The sequence below is a fragment of the Aspergillus tanneri genome, assembly GCF_003426965.1.
Source record: "Aspergillus tanneri strain NIH1004 chromosome Unknown AapTan_2_pilon_pilon_pilon, whole genome shotgun sequence".
In the NCBI taxonomy this organism is placed as follows: domain Eukaryota; kingdom Fungi; phylum Ascomycota; class Eurotiomycetes; order Eurotiales; family Aspergillaceae; genus Aspergillus; species Aspergillus tanneri.
This window is the reverse complement of record NW_022984629.1, coordinates 2,873,665-2,894,066: the sequence shown is the minus strand read 5'-3', so window position 1 is coordinate 2,894,066 and position 20,402 is coordinate 2,873,665. Positions and strand designations below refer to the sequence as shown.

Below are 20,402 nucleotides of genomic sequence, written 5' to 3'. Positions count from 1 at the left end.
GCGCATTCTCCAACGGTATATATAATTAAACTTAAGTACAGCATAATAGTATCACAGTTGGACCTCGGAAATCAGTCACTCTATCACTGAAGCTGTGGTCCACGGGTCGACAGCGAAGGCGGAAGATCTTCATTTCTAGTTCCCCAGTGACTCTCATTACGACCCAGGACGAGCACTAACTCCCGTCCCTTAGTGAAGAAGTCATGTCCAATCCAGTTCTTGGTGTATAGTTTCCCGTCCAGCGTCGCGGACTGGATGTAGATGTTCTTGTAGGTAGGATCGAAGTTCACCGCACGCAGGGTCGCTGTGCGGCCCGTGAGAGGCGAGGTGATGCGAACAGACTCGAAATATGGAGAAGTGATTAGGTACACGTTCTGGCCAGGGTTTGGGAAGAGTCCCATCATGGTCATAGCGACAAAGGAGCCCATGGCACCCGAGTCGTCGTTGCCGGGTAACCCTGCCGGAGTGGTGCTGAAATATCGCGGAATGTAGAAATGGGCACGCGCTGTAGATTTTGCCGGACGGCCGGCGTAGTGGTACTGAAAGACAGTGAGGAATGAGGGCTCGTTGCCAATGTAGGTTATTCCCCTGTCGTGGAGGTAGTCGAGACGGCGAACGAATTGGGACGGTCCACCTAGACGGGCAATCAGGGTGGCCATATCATGGGGGACGAAGCTGAACCAAGTGTCAGTGAAACGAATGATCAGAAATAGAATGTATCCTACAATTGGTACTCCCAGATACTGGACTCGAATGTTTCTGCCGCATTGTTCTGGAGCGAACATGACCGTCCGCTTTGGTCAATGTTAGAACACGTCAAAGGGTCCTGAAAAGTCTAGTCAGATAAAGCACCATAATTTGCGACGATAAAAGGCATGGGCGCTGACCTGGTATCCCCATGTACCATTAAGATATTTCGGCTGAAAGAAGCCCTTGAACCCTGTATCGGTACCATTGATTGTTGAAGTTTGATCCGCCCGGAACAAGTTCTGCCAGTTGCACGAACTGGCTTCGTATTTTTCCACGTCATCGGTCTTTCCAAGACCGTGCGCCATTCGTGCAATTGTGAAGTCGTTGTATGAATATTCCAGAGTGCGTGAAATGCTCCGTGTCATAGTCCCAAAGCCGAGATGGTCAAAATCTTCAACCGGGATGTAGCGCAACGATTTCCAGCTGGCCAAACCCCCTCGGCCCTCGTTGGACCAGTCATATGGCTCCTCCTCAGCGTCTTTCCTGACGGCTGCGTAGCCCTCCTGCCAGTCAATGTCTTCATCGATGCCCTTGAGGTACGCATCTGCCAGAACAACATCTGCATTGGAACCACCCTGGGTATACCCTTTGCAGAGAGACATGCGGCAATCTGGGAGCCATCCTAAATGGCGTTGCGTGTTGATTAATGAGCGAATCATCCGAGCCAATGAGGCTGGGTCAAAGATGGACAAAAAAGGTAACTGGGACCGGAATGAGTCCCAGAGGCAGTAGAAAGAATCAAAATAAGGCTCAGTGCTCTTCCAAAGAGGGTTCTCCCCTGTATAATCCTGGGGGTTAATCATGGTGCGGTAGACGCCACTGTAAAAATTTGTCAGGAAAGAAGAATTAACATGCTGCCTGGATACTCGGACTGGGGCCAGCTTCTTCGTCCATAGATCAACAGCCGTTGAATGGGTCCCGTTGAAGTCAAACAGGGGAATCTCGGATTCCGCGTGGCTGCATGCACGTTCACTGCTTATAAAGCTAAGGCCCATCCGGGCTTGCACCACGATATTCGGTGCCGAATTAAAGCGAATGAATGCGCCGCCCTGTCTATTTATTAGCTAGGAACATCAAAGAGATGGGAAATGTCGACGCACTGGAAGAGGGTATCCATTTATGCTTCGCGAGATCTGAAGGTGTTTCACATCCGTGCTTGCCCGCGAGTTGACAAAAATCCCATTATCTCGGATGCCTGCAGCACTGTGAAAGTCGACGCAGAAATAAGGCACGTATGTACCGCTCCCAAAGCTCGGCTGGAATCGAGCGTGGCCTGTCATACGCCCAGTTGTTGGATCTACGGAAATGGTTCCATTATCCTGTCGCGTATCCGACAGGTCGGTGAGGTCGAGGAGGATCAACGGGCTCGACTTGCCGTCTGCTGGGAACTGAAAGCGAAAGAGAGATGTATGATGGGAGACCGTCATATCCACCTGGATGCCCGACCCCATAGTCAACCCAAAGTACCCGGGGCTAGCCTTGACGGAGTCCGAAATGTAGTTCGTCTTCCGCTGTTTCTTGGGATATACACAACCATTGACATCATCATCACGGCATTTGACGTAGGGGAAAAGGGGGAAATTCCCGAGCGAAGGTTGGCCACCGGTGCCCGAGTCATGTAAGCTGGAAAATCCGGTAATATCACTGCCGTCATACGCGAATCCACCTTGGTTGCTTTGCGAGTTCGTATCGGCTACAGCTTTGGCCATACCATAAGGGAGCGAGGCGCCTGCGAAGACATTTCCTGGACGGGCATATTAGAAATCATTCAAAATGAGAACCTGAGTGTCCAGGGCCGAGACAATTCCTAGAGCTGTATATACCTCCGTTAGCACTTCCAATAAGCGGATCGACATATTGAAGCACATCATAGTCATCAAGAGCGGGAGGAAAGGGGTTGCTTAGAACAAGAGGAATAGATGCTAGAAGTGCGAACGAGAGACGATAAGCCATAATAAATTACGAATGAAGAGATAAATAATCAATTAAAAGAGTGACAGAAGTAAAGACTGAAGTAAAGAATGGCAATGGTCGGTCGTTGCGAACCGCTCAGAGAGCTCCTTCCCGGCATGCTTGGAACAAGCTGTCCGACGAGGGAGTATAAATTGGAGGTCATCCCATGGACCGTATATACTACACCTGAACCCCGCAGACAGGAATGTAACGCGCCCCTGACGATCGACACATGTTTCACAAGCAAATGTACGGGGTTGGCTTGGCGGGTTCTGGATGTGATCAGTTCGCAGTTGTGCAGACGCTAGGGCAAATTCGATCCAATCCAAAGCTATGATATCCAGGGGACAATACTCCGTAGGCTATGGTATGCATAGGGATAGACAGCGACGGAAGACGGAGAAACTTGACGGACTCGAACGCAGTCTTTCATTTCCAGACGCAGTCCATCATGCAATCCATATTACGATGCATGAAGAAGACTGCATGCACGACCTCTGAAGCAGAGAAAGGTCAATAATAAATAGCGTGGAGACAGCTCTTACGTCCGGTAAGTGTTCTATTGCAGACGATAGCCGATGAAGGGTCCGATCCAGGCTCCATCGTTGGTATGTGGCACATATAGTATCAACAACCACCATGTCAAGGGGCTTTAGACTGGGCCCACTGTCCTCGGAATGTACTCTAAGCATAATACTCCATAAAGGCTGGGTGTGGAAAAGAGATCCGTTGCAATATTTGTCACGTGCCACAAGTCTAGACAACAAACACGACAAACATGCCCAGCCATATCAAGTGATCATACATTGTGCATTGCATCGCCATCACAACGAAAAAATACCTCAAATGAGGAATCATTGCGACATGGACGAGTCAAGATATTGCCTGGTATAGCACTTTACGGAATTCCCAGTGCGCCGCTGCACCAAGAACATAGGGATGACTCATCACAGAATAAGCCGAGGTTCTTTTTGCCTCTCCGGGTTCTCCGCCTTCCAATCAGAAAGCGCCAATCGTTCGCAGTCAGGCTTTTGAGATCTTCTGTATGTTTAGGTAGTTGGCGATAATCCGACTAGGCTGTGCCAACCAGTCACTCGCTGCGGGTGTGTTGAGGACGGATCCCTCTAAAGTCAATCCTCGTTCACCATTCCGAGTCGTCGGACAGCTAAGGATTCCAATAGGACCCGTAACACCAGACCGTTGGGATTCAAGTTAGCACTCGTTTCTTACCATGCCGCAAATCCCATCGTCAACCATCTTTCGGGTGGTCCCCACTACAGCCAGGCTCGGTCTCAGATCGAATCATCCTACAAAAGCCCCATGGCTCCTGCATTTAACCCGTCTGACCTCCCCTCGACTCTTTTCCACTGGTAAGTCTTCTTAGTCTGCAGTCTTTATCTCCCTCCCTTCTCGATTGCTGATCTTCCGGTCGATTATCTTGTAGATATCGCCTCTCCCATCCCGCCTCAGTCTCGTTTTCGCCGCTTTGTAGGGTTCACTTCTATCGCAGCGCTTGCATTCACCGCCGGGTTGGTCTACCAGACGCAGGATACTATATCTCGCATGATGCCGTCCACCATGCCTACCGATGAGGAGACCCTCTCTGCATTTGTCCCTTCCGATGGGGTCTCTGTTGAGGTGGACAAGTTCATCCGAGAGCATCCCCTCGCGGTGTCGCTGCGGGAAAACCCAGCCTTCACCGAATCTCGTCCTCACCTCAAGATCCCGGAGAAAATCCGCACACGCAATCTGACAGCAGGTACACTTGCGGGCGCCGACAAGATTGTGGTTCCGCCCTACATATTCAGCGAAGAGGGTGGGAAGAGCTTGGTTTCCATTTTCTATCTGGGATCGAACATTTGTGGACACCCCGGTATTGTCCACGGTGGTCTCCTGGCCACTCTCCTGGACGAGGCGATGGCCCGGTGCTGTTTCCCTGCTCTACCGAACAAAGTGGGTGTGACGGCCAATCTCAACATCGACTACCGTCAGCCTGCCATGGCGAATACCTACTCCGTTCTGCGGGCAGAGACGGTTAAGGTGGAGGGCCGCAAGGCCTGGGTTGAAGCACGCATCGAGACCTTACCCGAAGAAGGGCAGGAGCCGGTCGTTCTTGTGGAAGCGAAGGCTCTATTTATTGAACCCAAACAGGCTGCGGTATGTTGAGTATTACCGGTATGTTATGCAAAGTGGAACTGACCGATTGACAGGCTATGTCGAGTCTCTACAAGGTCACTAACTAGAACGGAGATTGTGTGCTCACATCTCGAAATCCCAAGTCTTTTAGAGATAATTTTGTCGTATAGACAGGGTTTAGATTTTGTTTTCCGTGTGATTTGTATATATTTTATCTGTTGGACAAGCTTCTAGATTAGCCTCCGACATCAGTCCCGGCGTAAGAATAGAGGCATCAATCGAATAACATTTTATTCCGTAAATGTTGTCTGGAATAGATCCTTCACTTGCTCACATGCCAATAGGTGGGCGCTGTTGGCTCCATCTACGTAAGTCCGAGAGAGTTGACCGCCTCCGCCCCGGCCGGCTGCAGCTCCGGCGACATAGCAGTATTACAACACCTCACGCCTCGACCCCGACTTCCCCCATCGTCTCTTGTGCTACCTCACGCCCGCTTTCTCGAGCGTGGCAACGGGTTCTTCTTTCGAATACTCTGTCCATCCGTCCTCCCCCCCAACGTTTGACCCTCCTGACCCTCTCATCACTATGTCCAAAACAACAAAGTACCTTCTCGTCTCCTTCCCCACCTCCATCACCCCGTCGCACCATCGCGACGATGCCCTCGATGCCATCGCCACGACTGTCACACTGGAAAACGGATCAGTTGCCCCTTTCCCCATTCCGGAGTTCAAAATCGGCACGCTAGACGCCCTCGTACAGCAGGCCGATGAGTTGGCCAAACTCGAAACAGCCTGCCAGGGCGTAGTCGGCAAAGTCTCGGATGCGCTAAAGAATATTCTAGAGGGCGACGAAGCGCAGATTGATAAGATGAAGACCGTTAATGATAGTATGTTTATTCCCTCCGTCGTGGTTAATGGGTTCGGCTGACTGAGACGGGAATGACCAGAGCCGGTGGATCAGTATCTGCGCACGTTCTCGTGGAATAAGGTTAAGTATCGAGCGGACAAGCCGTTGGGGGAACTGATTGATCTTCTTCAAAAGGAGGCAGCCAGTATCGATAACGACATTCGGACGAAATATTCCCAATACAACCAGATCAAGGGTACCCTGGCGACCCTCCAGCGGAAGCAGGCGTGCGTTTTACCATTGTTCCCCTAATGGCTTTTCCGTAGGTTCTAACCCATCTCATGCAGAGGTAATTTATCAACCAAGTCCCTTGCCTCCGTTGTCGACCCTCGCACCATCGTTCAAGATTCCGAGTACATCGAGACCCATCTGGTTGCCGTGCCCGCCCAGCAGATTAAGGAGTTTCTCAAGACGTACGAGACGATTTCCCCGATGGTGGTTCCCCGGTCGGCGACGTTGGTAGCATCAGATGATGAGTTCACGCTGTACGCGGTGACGACGTTCAAGAAGCACAGCATGGAGTTTGTGCACAAGGCTCGTGAGAACAAGTGGATTCCTCGCGATTTCAAGTACGTCGAAGGCGGCAAGGAAGAGGAACAGAGGGAGTTCGAACGGGTTGGCGGCGACGAGCGCAAACTCTGGGGGGAGACGTTACGACTCGGACGGACAGCGTGGAGCGAGGCGGTCATGGTCTGGATGCATGTGCTTGTTCTGCGGGTGTTTGTAGAGACTGTCCTGCGGTACGGATTGCCTTTGGACTTTGCCTGTACGATCATTCGGGTACGTTCAGATGCCTTATGGATGTTGCTGATCTGGGAGACTAACCAGCGCAGGCGCCGAGTCCGAAACAGGCCGACAAGGCAAAACGCAACCTGGACGAGAAGTACTCGTATCTGGCGGGCAATGCCTTTGGACGGGACAAGAAGGGACGAGTCAAGCGGGATGATCCTCATGAGATGCAAGGCGACGGAGCCGGCGAGTACACGGCGTATGTGTATTACGATTTCGAGTTTAATTAGTAGGATATTTTGTGTCTTTGGCTGGTATATTGGATACCTTGCTTCTGGTAGCGTACAGTACATACATTTACTACGCAGATTATATAACCTCAAACCTACTGAAACTCTATCCATGAAGGTCACATGGTAGAAAATTTATAGAAGGATATCAACGGCAACAGCAACAGCAACAAGGTGAGTCTATACGAAAAGCAGCGATACATTAAGAAAAAGAAACGGTCTATTCCTTCGGAGGTAAGTACCCCTGCTCATCCAAATACTTAACAATCTGCGCGACAGCATCCTTCACCGACAGATCAACATTCCTAATATGCACCTCTGGATTAACAGGAGCCTCATAGGGGGCACTAATCCCCGTAAACTCCTTAATAACCCCCTCTCTAGCCTTCTTATACAGACCCTTTGGATCTCTCTTCTCCGCCACCTCAACAGGGACATCAACAAAGACCTCAACGAAGGGCAACCCGGTCTCCTCACCGGGGGTAGGCACCTCATGTAGCTGGCGGGCGGTGTCCCGGTCCGCACGATAAGGGGAGATAAATGAGGTGATGGCAATAGAGGCACTGTCTGCGAATAACTTCGCGACCTCTGCGATCCGACGGATGTTCTCGTTACGGTCTTGTTCGCTGAATCCGAGGTCTTTGTTTAGTCCGAATCGGACGTTGTCGCCGTCGAGACGGTAGGCGTGGACGCCCCGGTCGTGAAGGAGTTGGTGCTCGAGTTCCACGGCCAATGTCGATTTACCTGATGCAGAGAGCCCCGTTAGCCAGATGGTCAGGCCACGCTGGTTGCGTAGGGCACTGCGCTCCGAGCGGGTGAGGGCGCTGGCGTGGTAGGTTATGTTCCTGCTATTGTTAGTGGGGTTGTGAGTGGAAGAATGGGAAGGAATGATTTACGAGGCCATTTTGTGATGAGGGGTTGATTGATACTGGAGAATGTAAGGAGTACTTGAAGAGATTGAAACGAAGAGTGGAAATAGTGAGCAAATTCGTCAGTTGGACGTGGTCGTGATGATGAGCGGGGCGCTGATTGCGGGGATGAATTGCGTGCTTGTAAAGGATCCACAGAGTATAAAGCTCTGATCGGGGCTCTTTTTGGCGTACGTCTCTGGATCATAGTATACGATTCCCTATAATGATAGAGACTTCATTCAACTTCGTTTGAATCTAATATCTTGATAAATACACTAGAGTGCCTGCCAGCTTTTTGCCGTGAATATGGCCAATGTAATTTCTACTAACTAGCTAAATAAAAGGAAAGTCATGCGTCAGAAATAATGTTCAGAGTATTCCGGAATTAGTATTGTGGAGGATTTTGTATTAAAATAACCAGAATAATTCTCTGAAATATTGACATTTGTTTATTGCATGGGAGATTTGTCTTGTTCTAGAGAGAGAGGGAGAGAGAAAGAGGGACAGGAGGAAGGATTGAATAACATACTGATATTCAGTTGTTCAGCCACATACAAGTATAGATCTATTTCTAGAGAAAATGCCGTTTACTATGCATCAATGGTCTCCCCAGCAAATTCAATCACCTTCTTCGCTGCATCTTCAAACCGATCAAACGCATGAAGTGGAAGTCCACTCTCACCAATCTACCCAGACACTGTTAGTTCCCCAAAGCGAGTCAGGAAACCAGTAGGAGAACTCACCATCCTCTGTCCTTGTTCCTCGTTTGTTCCACGTAATCGCACCACGACAGGCACGCTCATGTTCAAGTCCCGAAACGCCATGATGATTCCCTCGGCGATCATATCGCACCGTGTCAATCCACCGAAGATATTCACGAAGATTGCCCTCACGCGCGGGTCCGAGACGATGATCCGGAACGATGCCTTGACCGTCTCGGAGGTGGCTTTGCCACCAGTATCTAGGAAGTTGGCACAGTGACCGCCGTGAAGAGTGAGGGCATCAACTGTGTTCATTGCTAGACCAGCGCCATTCACTACAGAAATCCATGTCAGCTTCACTGGGGAACAGCGCAGGAAGAATAAGTTGGATTGGATTACCAAGCGTGCCGATGCTGCCTTCACCGTCAAGTCTGTTCGATGTCAAAATTAGGATATATCTTTGCACAGGGTGGCTTGCGTGAGACAAAGTACTTCACATATACAATTCCGTGTTTCTCTGCCTCGACTTCTTCGGGGACTTCTTCTGCCGGATTCCTTAGTCGGTGAATCTCCTCCTGACGTCGGGAGCTTCGAAACGCGGCGTCGTCAAACCCGAAGTGCGCTCCTCGTACTTCCAAGGGACCCCCGGAAGAGGCATTCGCCCGAACTTCAAGCACGTAGGCTTCTCTTTCCTTGAAGATCTGCCACAGCGTTTGGACTAGCTCTGCCAATTTCTCCTGTGCGGTCTCCGGAAGCCGGAGCTGGGCAGCGATGGCTTTGATCAGGGGGTCAAGGACACCGCTGAATCCCTCACTAGCGTAGGCAAATGGGAACCGCTTGGTATGTGAAGGATCAAAGTCCGCTTTCGAGGAAGCCATAATGCATGGTGATAGTTCTGTTCTGTCGACAGTCAGAGACAAAAAGAAGTCTGAGTCTAAAGGTGCTGTCTCGCGGACAGAAATGCCCTTCTGTCTGAGCATTTCAAGGGCTTGGAAGTGTTTGACATAGAATGAACGGGTCTTTGGTTGTGATGGCATCTTCGGTGTACTGGTTCGGGGAGAAACGCGTCTCATGGTGTGAAGACCGCGTTTTTGATTTGCAGGATAGGTAAACTGCAGCGTGGCTTAGACGTCTAATTCGATATGTCATGCTTCAAGACCTACCAAAGACCCTGAGTCACGGGCCCGGCTGCTTAGGAGCTTTTTCATTCCCTCCCCGAAGTCTTCTGGGTGGTTGACCATGACCACTCCAGCGCTCTCAAGAGCTTTATACTTGGCCCTTGCGTCCGGTTCCCCCGGGGCTGTCCACGCTCCGGCGTGACCCATAATACGCCCTGGGGGTGCGTACAGGCCGCCTACAAGAGCCATAATGGGCCTATTTGCACGTTAGGGCCAAGATTTTCAGCTTTCCAACCCAAAGACCAAACGTAAATACATACTTGGGGTCTGGGTTCTTGCGGTGATAGTCCTTGATCCATTCCGCAGCATCAATTTCTGCTGTTCCGCCAATCTCACCTACCAAGATAATCCCCTCAGTATCTGGGTCGTTCTCGAAGATCTTCAATGCATCAACAAAGTTGGTCCCTGCCAAGACATCACCTCCCATACTAATGCAAAGGCTCTGGCCTAGTCCTGCTCGCGAAGTGGATGCGACAGTCTCGTAGCTCAGGGTGCCGGACTTTGCAACAATGCCAATCATGCCGGGAGAAAAACAGGGCAGTGGTTGGAACCCGATTCGACACTTTCCAATTGCCGAGATGATCCCCGGGCAGTTGGCACCAACTAGTCTTGTCTTAGACTGTGTCTGGAGCATGGACTGCATCTATGACGCGGGTAAACAAAGAGCTCTTCCATTTTGTTGTGAAATTCTTACCCTGAGAACGTCATGGATGGGAACATGCTCTGCCACTGCAACAACGAGAGGAATCTCCGCTTCGATCGCTTCTTCCACAGCCTTTGCCGTATAATCACCCGGCACATAGATGGCGGATGCGTCAGGTTTCGCTTTCTCTTGGGCCTAGATGTCTCTAAGCAGAAGATCACCTGGAGGGAATCGGGAGACCGTACCGCTCGAACAGAGGGAAACACAGGAAGTCCAAGATGTTCCCCCTCTACTCCTGGCTTTACGCCGCCTACAATTTTGGTTCCCCAGGCCAGAGACTCTTTCACATTGGTAGTGGCCTTGAACTCGTCAGCTTCAGATCTGTTTATTGCGTCGATGGTCTACCTGTCTGCCTTTACAAGGGTGTTAGCGTATTATATCGGTCAGAAAATTTACATAGACACTCACCTGTGAATCCCTGGAACAGCACCCGGGTATGAGTCCCGATCTTCAAATTAGGCAGCGTATCCTCATAGCTGTACCTCGGTCCTGCTGTGGAGAATCTACTCAACCGGTTCACAGGAACTTTACAGAATGTAGATCGGCGCGTCCGAGCGGGGAGGGAACATAAGCTGGCCATAGTGAGCTGCGATGAGGGTCTACTCTAATTATATCGAGGAGAAATCAAAAGAGACAGAGGCAGACCTCGGGAGATCCATCGCCTTTTTAGTAGACAGACGGCAGCCGGTCTCGGAGTTTCCTTACCGACAGTTTCCGAGACACCTAGGGTTACGAGACGCATTCCAATTGGAGGTCTCGGAACACTGCTATCTTGGCATCTGGGCTCACGTGCATTATCAGGCAGCCAGGCTGGAAATTCATCTTGATTGCTTCACGACGCTGTTGTCATGATATGGTCTCAATAGTAGAATAACAGGTAGGTATGTAGACTTCTGTTTATTCATTCTTCCATGATGGTAGGCTGCATGGTTTGACTGAAATGACGTACATCTATTAATCGCCCACGAGACCTCAATCCAGACAAGAGATCATCCACCTTCATCAAAACTACTAGACCAAGTCCATAACATCGCTACTGTAGACCTCCATCGACAGCATTTATGGCTGCAGATCGATATTTCTTCACGACTTATAAGAACATGCCTCACGCACGGCAAAGATCACCGACCCGCCGATAAATGGGGGTTCGACCGCCTGGGCCAATGATGACGGACAGCCGAGAGGAGGCGGGGGTCTTGACGCCATGGATGCATGATGTTGAGTCCTCGCTATTAATATCTTCCTCCCCAGATTCTCGACCGGCTAGACCCCGTCATCTGAAACGACCTGGCAGAGTGCTGCTGTCTGTCTTTAGGGTTATTCTTTTTTTTCTTTATTGGATTTCCATTTTCTTTCTCTCTAGTGTCCCGCAATCCTCCCTTGTCCCTTCCTCTCTATCCGTCTCCTTAGATTTGCTAGCAACCGATACCTCCCACTGACGCTCTCTCATCTTCCTTCAATGTCGACCTCAGCAATGACCTCAGAGCTCCAGTCATCGCTGCGCGAACTCTCCATTGGTGGAAGACCTGTGAAAGACATCCCTCGACCCACGGTGACAACCACATCCAAACTCACATCCACATCCAAGAAGAAGAATAAGAAGAAAGTGGCGCCTGTCGCAGACTCCTGGGAAGATGAAGCCGACGCTGACACCGACTCCTCGCCGGACCTCGAATCTCCAGAGTCCACCCTGTCGCCCTCGGTCACCGCAGAGGGACCGTTAGATCCCCCGCCAACGCCCATCTCGCCACAGACGTCTCAGCAGTGGGCCAACTCCCCAGAGTATATGAGCACGGGTCCATCATCGCGGCCTTCAGACTCTCGATCTCCATCGCGGAGGCCCGAGAAGCAGACGGCGGTTGCAGGTCGCTTGATCGCGGGCGCTCTGGGGATTCGGGCACCCAAGAGGACGGAGGAACAGCGGGCGTATGACAGAGCGGTCAAGGAGCAGGAGATAAAACGGCGGAATCGCGAGCGAGAGGAAGCGGCCAAGGCTAGAGAGGAGGAGGAGCAGGCTAAGGCGGCTGTATGGAATCAGTGATCTTCGTTTGAGCTATATTATCTGTCTGTCTGTTTCTATATAGTGTTGTTGGAAATCGCGTATAATTCGTGCATTCATTTTCCTGTTCTTGACGGTATTTTGGAAGGTAATCTACTTTAGGTTTGGGTTATGCAAAGTCTTTACTAGAGTTTAGCAAGGGTACAAAATAATGATTTTGTTTGCTTTTTTTGTTTGCTTTTTCTAATATCACTTGAGAACCATTTCTTTCATAGAGAATAACGCTAACACCATAGCACCCATCTCAAATACAAAGAGAGAACAGAAAAAAAACAGGCCAAGGTGGATGTGTACTGTATTCCAGAGAAAAGGACGGAAAAGAAAAGTGGAAAAATGAATATGAGAGATAGAAAATCAGCAAAACTTCCAGTACATGCGACTCAACCACCGATTTGTTCCTGATGAACCTCAAGAGTATCGCCGTCAGCCATTTCCAGCTTCAAAGACGAAACAGAAAAAATTAGCCAGATGACATCATATCATTTTTTTGGGAGGAAATCCGTACCAATTCGGGGGTATCTTCAGGACGAACACGGGTACCGTCGAAAAGGAAACGCACTGTGGAGAGCTGTTTTCCTTGACGTTCGCAGAAAGCGTCCATGAGTTTCTTCAACTGAGTCGACCGCTTGATCTTAAAAAAGACTTCATTGTTGTTGTCGGTGACTTTGATGTTGAGGTGCTCGACAGGGACATCGCTAGGAGGGGCACCTTCGTCGGCCATCGTGGACGTTTGTAGGAATTCTGTGGTGGGGGGGAGGGAAAAATGACATGTCAGCCTTGCTGTCTGGGATACGGTGCGTGTCGCATGCACATCGCGGAATGAGAGGAAGAGATAAGATTGATGAAGATGTAGGAAACGAGATGAAATCACTTACTGTGGCGATTATCCGAAAGCGTTAGCTTTGCGAGAGGCTCTGGAGAAGGGTTGAGGCAAAAAACAGAGAGAGAGATAGGGAGGGAGAAAGCCGGAGAAAGAGAGAGAGAGAGGAGTTGGAGAAACTGAATATCAATCAAAAGGCAGCGAAATGGAGGCCCCCGCCAGCGAGAAGCCCGGAGAATCTATTTTGCGGCGCTGGACACATACAGCCCTGCTTTGATGGCAGTTGGTCTGTATGGATTCCCATCTGTCTATCAATCACTGGCGTGCTTTGTTTGTACTGCTCTATTCACCATCTAGCATAGTCAGGTTTGATCTGTGAATTGAGTGGAATTGAATAAATCATCAGTTTTCCATGTTTGTTACAGGCTCTCTTATTACATCATGGTAAGAGCATCATAGCCAGAAAGCAGATCGAGAGATGACCAGCTATCAGGGAGGTCTAAAAGAAGATCTGTCCTACGATCCTCCTTGCCATCCACGAGCGGTATTTCCTGTCTCATTGCCTTTTTTAACATGTCATCCATGCTGACCGGTCTGTCTCAGTGTGCAATCCAAGGTATCCAGGCCGACTACTACAACACTCCGTCGATATGCTAATCCAATCCAGCCTGTCTAACAAGGAATTCCTACCAAGAAGAAAAATGCCAATCGCAAATCAACGCCCTGTATGAATGTTGCAATGCCTTCTACCAGGAGCGAGGAGAAGAGGCTAAGACCCCCAGTTGTCCCAAAGCCAGTCTACTGAAGCTGAGGATGAAGCAACGGGCGCAGGGATCTTGATTACATTTCGTTTCTGCCCATGATCGTGTCGTACCCATCATCATCATCCTTGATCCTGTACAGAAGCTTGTAAATAGAAGTAGATGTGACAATTCCTTTGCAGTCTAAGCTCTCATGTGATGAATACAGAGCCAGTTTGTAAGAATTGCCAGGATCGCTCTAAGACAATCGTGAGCACGCTAAGAGGCCAGTGACCTGGACGAAGATTGAAGCTGCTCGTCCCGAGACTCTAATGACTGCCTATAGACATTTGATGGAAGAAAAGAAAAGAAGAAAGGCCGCGGTGGGAAAATCCGAGATTTTTCAATGTGTGTGTTGGTAGGCGCTAACCCCTTTGGCGCTAGTGGACCGGTGGCCCCAAAACACGCGGAAGAAGTTCGCTGCGGCTGCTTCTTCTCCCCCAAAACCCTGCTGCCAGAAGGGAATCGTGGAACTCCTGCGCGAGTCCCTGAAGCCTGTTAACTTTCAGATCTGTCTGCGTGCTTTGGACTCTCATGGCTCCCATGACAAGGGCCGCGGGCTCTACCGCCCCCGCTGTTTTTCCGTCCGTCAATGTGAGGATTTGTTTTTGCCGTGTTGCTCCATACATCTAGCTGACTTGTTGTCTCGTCTCTATCTAGTCCGCTCAGGGATTTACCTCAAATAGACCGGAAATTATCGAAATAGACGACGACGATGAAGACAACGATGATCAACCAATGGGCGACGAGGAAGATCTAGACACTAATGAAGATGAAGACGAGGATGAAGAAATGGGGGAGTACGACGATGACGACGACAACGAGGAGGACGAGGACGAGGATGACTTCACGGGTAAGACGAATGGCTTAAATGGTAGCGAGTCGCCCTTAAATCTAATTCCGGCTACAAATGGTCACAGTACGTGGCATATCGTCAATCTCTCTACATCGGGTGATGGCTGACTGGATTTCAGAAGAAGCGCTGAACGTGACTGCCCCCGAACTGTTTACGTCGGCCGGCGCTCAGGAAGCTCTACATCCCCTTCGCCGCACAGCCGACCGAGTGACACGCCAGATCGAGGCATTTGCGGAGAAGCTAGACCGTTTCAAACAGAAGGGAACCCGCCCCGATGATTTTGGGAGTTACCAGGCTGCCTACCAGTTGGTGAAAAGCTACCAGACTATTGCGCAAGATGCCATCAACGACATTTCAAAAGAGAACACCGTGAAGCGAGCGAAGATGGGGTGGAAGTCGGATCGAAGCAGCGCAACCACGGCGCACGATAAGTCCGAGGAGGTGCAACGTCTTCAGCTGGAAGCAAGCACGTGGCAGCTTCTTCTCAACCTCATCAGTATCAACGATCCCCCTAGCAGAGCCAGCACCAAGCAAGCCCAAGATACCGCCTTCCAAAAACTACATCGATATTCGTCAGATCGCGAGATATGGGAGCAATTCCTGGATGCTGACCACTTCGCGCTGGAGTGTGTAGTCATTATGAAGTGGCTGGAATACAATGCGGCATCTGCAAACCACGACATTGACTCCATTATCGCTGAGCTAGAGAAGCAGGCCGAAAGGGGACAGGGACTGTGGACTCATGGCTGGCTCTACACGAAGGAGGCTATCAAGGGCCAAAAGCGGCTTCGAGCTTGGCCACAACCTCTCGATCCTAATGATCCCGGGATTACAACCTCTCTACTGAACTCCGAGAAGTCGGAACCGCTGATCACCCAATTGGACCCCGACGCCGTTACGCGCCAGAAGCAAAGTCTCCAGAAACAGGACCAGTTTCACAATCGCGCTACGTGGATGGCTTGCTGGAAGATGCTACGTCAGGGGGAGAATTGGACGGCAATTCGCGAGTGGGCGCATGAACGGCTGGAGAACTGGCGCGCTGTCAGTCTTTGTGGATCGAGCGTGCACAGCAAAGCTCACGGCGAACGCACCCCGGTCGATGATGGTGCGACACGTATGATGAATTATCGATCGCAAGCCTCATGGCGGGCCGCCTGCTCAGCGCTGGCCCGAAGCCAGAACGCGGAGGATTTTGAACGGGCAGTCTATGCGCTCCTTTGTGGAGAGACCGAGGCAGCTTTCAAGGTCTGTCAGAACTGGGATGATTATCTCTACGTCTACTTCAACAGCGTTGTGCTCTCCCGCTACCAAGGGTTCTGTAAACAATTTCAACGGAAGCTGAGCTATTCGCCCACAACCCCCATTTCGTTCGTGCCCGAACCGGTCGGCTATGGCGATGTGAATAAGTTTGTGCTCTATACGAAGGGCAACGAACGGGTCGGGGTTGAGGCACGCAACCCTTACCGTACCATCCAGGCGGCGATTATCGGCAAAGGGTACGATTCATTCTTTCACTCCCTGGCCAAGGCGGTCTCGCAAGTGGCGGCGAACAAACCGGAGCAATCTACCTTTATTCCTGACATGTCACCGACTGGCGTCGACGACTCCTTACTCATAACGGCTGAGGACAACGATGCGGTACGGATTGCCACACATCTCTACGTCGTCGTCAACTCCCTGGGCTATGTACGTGCAGATTCCCAGTTCTTCGAGCTTGCATCCGTGAATGTGATCGGATATATCGCCAACCTGGAGGAGGCCGGCCTTGTCGACCTGATCCCATCCTATGCGTCTCTTCTACCATCCCATATGGCACACTCTGTCCTAGGCCAGATCTTGATTGAGATCGTCGACCCACGAGTAAGAAAGCTACTGGTCAGGCTCATGGAGAAGCAAGATCTTGATATTGAGGCTGTGTTACGGGACCAGTGGAAGTGGATCAGTGCCAGCATCTCTCCGATTGATCATTCAAGAGCCCGCGTCACGTATCCCAAGGTGATTAGCCGCAAGGATGGGAACCGTGAGCTAGCGCCAGTCAAGAATGACTTCATCGGCAACGATACTGCCGTTGTGGATGACCGAATAATCCGTAGCCTGGAATGGCTTCGGTATGTCGATGGACAATGGGGCCGCATCTGCCATTTGGGTACTCAGTTATACAAACAATTCTACCGTATGTCCCTTTTCCGATCATTGCCAGGAAGATTCCATGCTGACCTTTGTTAATAGTTGCTGGTAAGCTATCTGCTGCTCGGGAGCTGAGCCGACGTATGAGACTGTCCGAGGTCTCGCGCGAGTTATTCGGGTTTGACCTCACCGAACTCTCCGTTGGTATTCAAGACGGAGCCGAACAAGTTACTCCCGAGCCCTCCAGTCCGACCAAATCAAAAATATTGGGTTCGTCCCACCGACGCAGTCGGTCAGCGACGAACGGCGTTCCATCGAGCAGCGAGACCAACATTCTCATTCAGCAGTCGCAAACCATGCAAGACCTGGAACAGCTGATTCTGGCATTCGATGCGGTAGAGAAGTTTGCCGCTGTGTTTGAGAGACTCGATAAGTATGTCACTGGCAAGATTCCTGGGATCAAGCATGTGCACTGACAAAGGGGTACAGGAATAGGCGCAGACGCGACTCTGGTACCATCCAGGATCTGCAGGAGGAGTTACAGGAGGCCCTGGATGATATTGCGGTGCATATCGATGCGGTGCTGGATGAATGGTTGATTGGTCCCGGGAGCGGTAAGATCCCTTTGTTTTGCTGTTTAGTTTGGGATTACCAGATCAGGGGCTGACAAACATTGGACATCACAGAGACCGAACGGGCTGAGCTGGAGGAGATCCGGAACACCTACATTCCGGAGCTGTTCCTCGATTATCACGCTGCTCTATACTACTCGGCACACGTACATACGAGCGAAAACCTGGTGCAGTGCATGAACCTAGCGGTGCAGGTGGCCGAAAACGAGTATCTGAACCGCACCTTCGTGGCATCTCGCCGGATGGCGGAGCTGGTTGATGCGCTGGCCATCTCCAGTCGAGCCATGGTCTACTCGGGTGCCAAACCTGGCATCAAGCTCCTGGGCGGCGAATCGCTGGGCATTTGGAACGTTCACGTGCCTGAGGAGGAGAACGAATCCATCGGCATCCGAGAAGCGCTCTAAGCTGTACGCTGCGTGCAGGGGCTTGTACATTACCCCCTGTCATTCTGTGATTCCCCCCTCCCTCTTCATCTTCTTATTTTGTCTGAATATGGACTGTCGACAGATAATTAGTACAAGGATTGATTGCATTGGGCTAGGTTTATGAGGAGTATTTATTCGGGCGCTGTCATGGAGGGACCGCTCGACTGCATCAATGAAGAAATAGTTATGGCTCAGTTTGCTGTGACTTGACGATACTTCGTGGCATACTTCCGTTTTTAAATTTTCTACCTAGGGATTATGCGTCGACGACGTTGAATCGACAGTCTTACCGTAGACGTGTGAGAGTGAGGCCTGCTCGAGCTGTAGGTTGGTAGTAGTACATCTGCAGGTGCTTTGCCTGACTATAGCAGGGGTGATACTCCAGCTGTCTTGCTGCACCCTCCACTACTTGAATCTATTATCCCATTACTTGACTTCGGTAGAATAAAGGGATCTGTGGGACATTGTGTTAACGATTCGACCTGGATGTGAGTGTCTACTAGCTGTGTGAGAAAAGAAGAAATCGATAAGTAACGAAGACGCATAACGATATTTGATTGATATCAAGAGTACATACCTTCTTTTTTTAGAATAGGACCAGTCTACCAATTCGAAAATACCTTTAGACTTTTTCTATTCCTTAAATTTCGCTTTCTTTAAGTCCTTAGATTATTATACAAATAATTATGTGGTAGAATCAACTTGACAGCCATATTTCTACGTCATTCCATACTCCCTATATGTATGCAATCCAACACTGATGCTCCGCATGGAAATAGCCTGTCGCTCGTATCACGAACGGAGCGACAGCCCCTAATCAGGAAAGAATAGTATCATATCATGGCATGTCATCAAGTCCGTTGCACAAATGACGGATAGAATTAGATCCCGGCCACATCAGCTACAACATCATGGTCCCATTCTGTATCTACCTACGTAGTAGTGTCACCAGAGAATACGTGAACTCCGTCTGGGTATCCCGGCGGAGAGACAGGAGACATGGGAAAAGGACTAATCACGAGCGAAAAAAAAAAATTAAAAAAAAAAAAAAGAATAGGAGGCGATAAACTGAAAAGGAGGCAGTGAAAAAGTTCAAGATTTCGAGAGACGTGGAACTGGAACTGGAATGGGTCTTGCACCGCCCCGTTCACCAAGGTTAGTAGACTCTATTCGACGGGGATTTTGTTAAGAGACAACGATATTATTTGAGGATTCGGGGATTTTGACAGCAAACCGTTTTTTAACTACTCGGTACGGAGTACAAAGGACAAATTGCTCCCGTTTAAGTACGTAGGCCGATGAGACGGTCTGATTCTGATTCTGATTTTGATATGCGCTGCTGTTAGTGATTAAAGTTCCCCAGTGGGAACAGACCACTGATGCATTAGTGGCGGCGGTACATCGAATAGTCAATTTGATTATTTGATGGCGTAACTACTAACAATACGAGTCTCTGAGTCTGAATGTCGAAGTAGTGGGCCCTTCGGGTTGGATTATTATACTTCGGAGGACTATTAATACGATGATCCTAGCTCGTCACCTTGAGTTGTTATCTGAAGGTCAATATATTGGAAACCGTCGGAAGATTGGCAGTGGAGACTGGATATAACAGAAGCCCGCTTCATCAGTAATATGGTGATGGAGAGATGAAGAGGCAAGAAAATGTAGGGGAATTAAATAAATGAAAAGCGATTTTATTTCGACAGATTTAATCCATCGAACATAGCTACGGTAGGTAATCTGGAGTAATCAAAAAAGGGGAGGGATTTAAAAAAAAAAAAAAAGAGAGAAGGGAAAAAAAATTGCCAGACTGGGGGGGACAATGAGGCAGTGCAAAGCCAACGACGAGTTACATTCCAGCGTTTGACAGTCGGAGCTCTCTGCAGTACCAAGGTCGAGAACTACCATTGAAGCACCAAGTGTTTCTACTACGGTGGCAATGAGGGATCGTCTAGACCCAACCTGTTCCAATACATGATACTGATTCTATGTCCATACTTTCTATAATCTATTGTATATCAATCTTGTATTAACCTTAACAGGTAATTGTCGGCATTACCTAAGAGCCGCCTGTTAACGTAATCGGTAAGCGAGCGCCGCATGAAAGCGAGCGCTGCACCTCTCTATTCCATATAAAATGACACTTTTTGAGAGTCTAATATCTCAACAATAAAGCACCTAGAGGGCATAAAATTTAATATACAGTATAATATAATAACGTATATATATATATTAAGCAGAGAAATTTTAGGAATGAATATTTCTCCAGATAAGATAAATTACAACTGTATTTTTTATATTTTTAGTTGTCCTAGTATTTAAAAGCCAAGAAAGCTATTTAAAAACATGAAAATACCTTTTAGAATCCATATATATGTTATTGTCTTATAAAGATGTTCTATATCTACTGGTGGTTGAGATATTAA

General features: G+C 49.5%; 7 protein-coding genes across 7 annotated transcripts; 3 read left to right on the top strand and 4 right to left on the bottom strand.

Moving 5' to 3' along the window:
• Positions 1-83: 83 nt before the first annotated feature.
• ATNIH1004_000942 (glycoside hydrolase family 92 protein) lies at positions 84-2,703 on the bottom strand (the record flags this gene model as incomplete). Its single annotated transcript, XM_033565645.1, has 5 exons — positions 84-675; positions 726-826; positions 888-1,799; positions 1,851-2,494; positions 2,574-2,703. The coding sequence occupies 5 exons, from the start codon at positions 2,701-2,703 to the stop codon at positions 84-86; spliced, it is 2,379 nt and encodes a 792-aa protein (XP_033431402.1).
• A 1,231-nt stretch (positions 2,704-3,934) lies between these two features.
• On the top strand, positions 3,935-6,764 carry ATNIH1004_000941 (uncharacterized protein; the record flags this gene model as incomplete). Its single annotated transcript, XM_033565644.1, has 8 exons — positions 3,935-4,073; positions 4,148-4,860; positions 4,914-4,934; positions 5,184-5,207; positions 5,266-5,725; positions 5,786-5,972; positions 6,033-6,525; positions 6,579-6,764. 8 exons carry the CDS (start codon positions 3,935-3,937, stop codon positions 6,762-6,764), a joined length of 2,223 nt encoding a protein of 740 aa, XP_033431401.1.
• Positions 6,765-6,984: 220 nt separating this feature from the next.
• On the bottom strand, positions 6,985-7,668 carry MET14 (adenylyl-sulfate kinase; the record flags this gene model as incomplete). The annotated part of the gene is made up of 2 exons (XM_033565643.1): positions 6,985-7,609; positions 7,661-7,668. 2 exons carry the CDS (start codon positions 7,666-7,668, stop codon positions 6,985-6,987), a joined length of 633 nt encoding a protein of 210 aa, XP_033431400.1.
• A 597-nt stretch (positions 7,669-8,265) lies between these two features.
• Positions 8,266-10,837, bottom strand: ATNIH1004_000939 (putative succinyl-CoA synthetase subunit alpha; the record flags this gene model as incomplete). The annotated part of the gene is made up of 10 exons (XM_033565642.1): positions 8,266-8,361; positions 8,419-8,711; positions 8,776-8,807; positions 8,869-9,488; positions 9,540-9,750; positions 9,815-10,197; positions 10,249-10,392; positions 10,443-10,556; positions 10,603-10,610; positions 10,666-10,837. 10 exons carry the CDS (start codon positions 10,835-10,837, stop codon positions 8,266-8,268), a joined length of 2,073 nt encoding a protein of 690 aa, XP_033431399.1.
• An 879-nt stretch (positions 10,838-11,716) lies between these two features.
• ATNIH1004_000938 (uncharacterized protein) lies at positions 11,717-12,298 on the top strand (the record flags this gene model as incomplete). Its single annotated transcript, XM_033565641.1, has 1 exon — positions 11,717-12,298. One exon carries the CDS (start codon positions 11,717-11,719, stop codon positions 12,296-12,298), a length of 582 nt encoding a protein of 193 aa, XP_033431398.1.
• Positions 12,299-12,696: 398 nt separating this feature from the next.
• On the bottom strand, positions 12,697-13,037 carry ATNIH1004_000937 (SUMO family protein SMT3; the record flags this gene model as incomplete). Its single annotated transcript, XM_033565640.1, has 2 exons — positions 12,697-12,753; positions 12,822-13,037. The coding sequence occupies 2 exons, from the start codon at positions 13,035-13,037 to the stop codon at positions 12,697-12,699; spliced, it is 273 nt and encodes a 90-aa protein (XP_033431397.1).
• Positions 13,038-13,709: 672 nt separating this feature from the next.
• NUP84 (nucleoporin Nup84/Nup107 family protein) lies at positions 13,710-17,955 on the top strand (the record flags this gene model as incomplete). Its single annotated transcript, XM_033565639.1, has 7 exons — positions 13,710-13,728; positions 14,321-14,520; positions 14,597-14,855; positions 14,911-16,965; positions 17,022-17,352; positions 17,409-17,533; positions 17,606-17,955. 7 exons carry the CDS (start codon positions 13,710-13,712, stop codon positions 17,953-17,955), a joined length of 3,339 nt encoding a protein of 1,112 aa, XP_033431396.1.
• Positions 17,956-20,402: the final 2,447 nt, after the last annotated feature.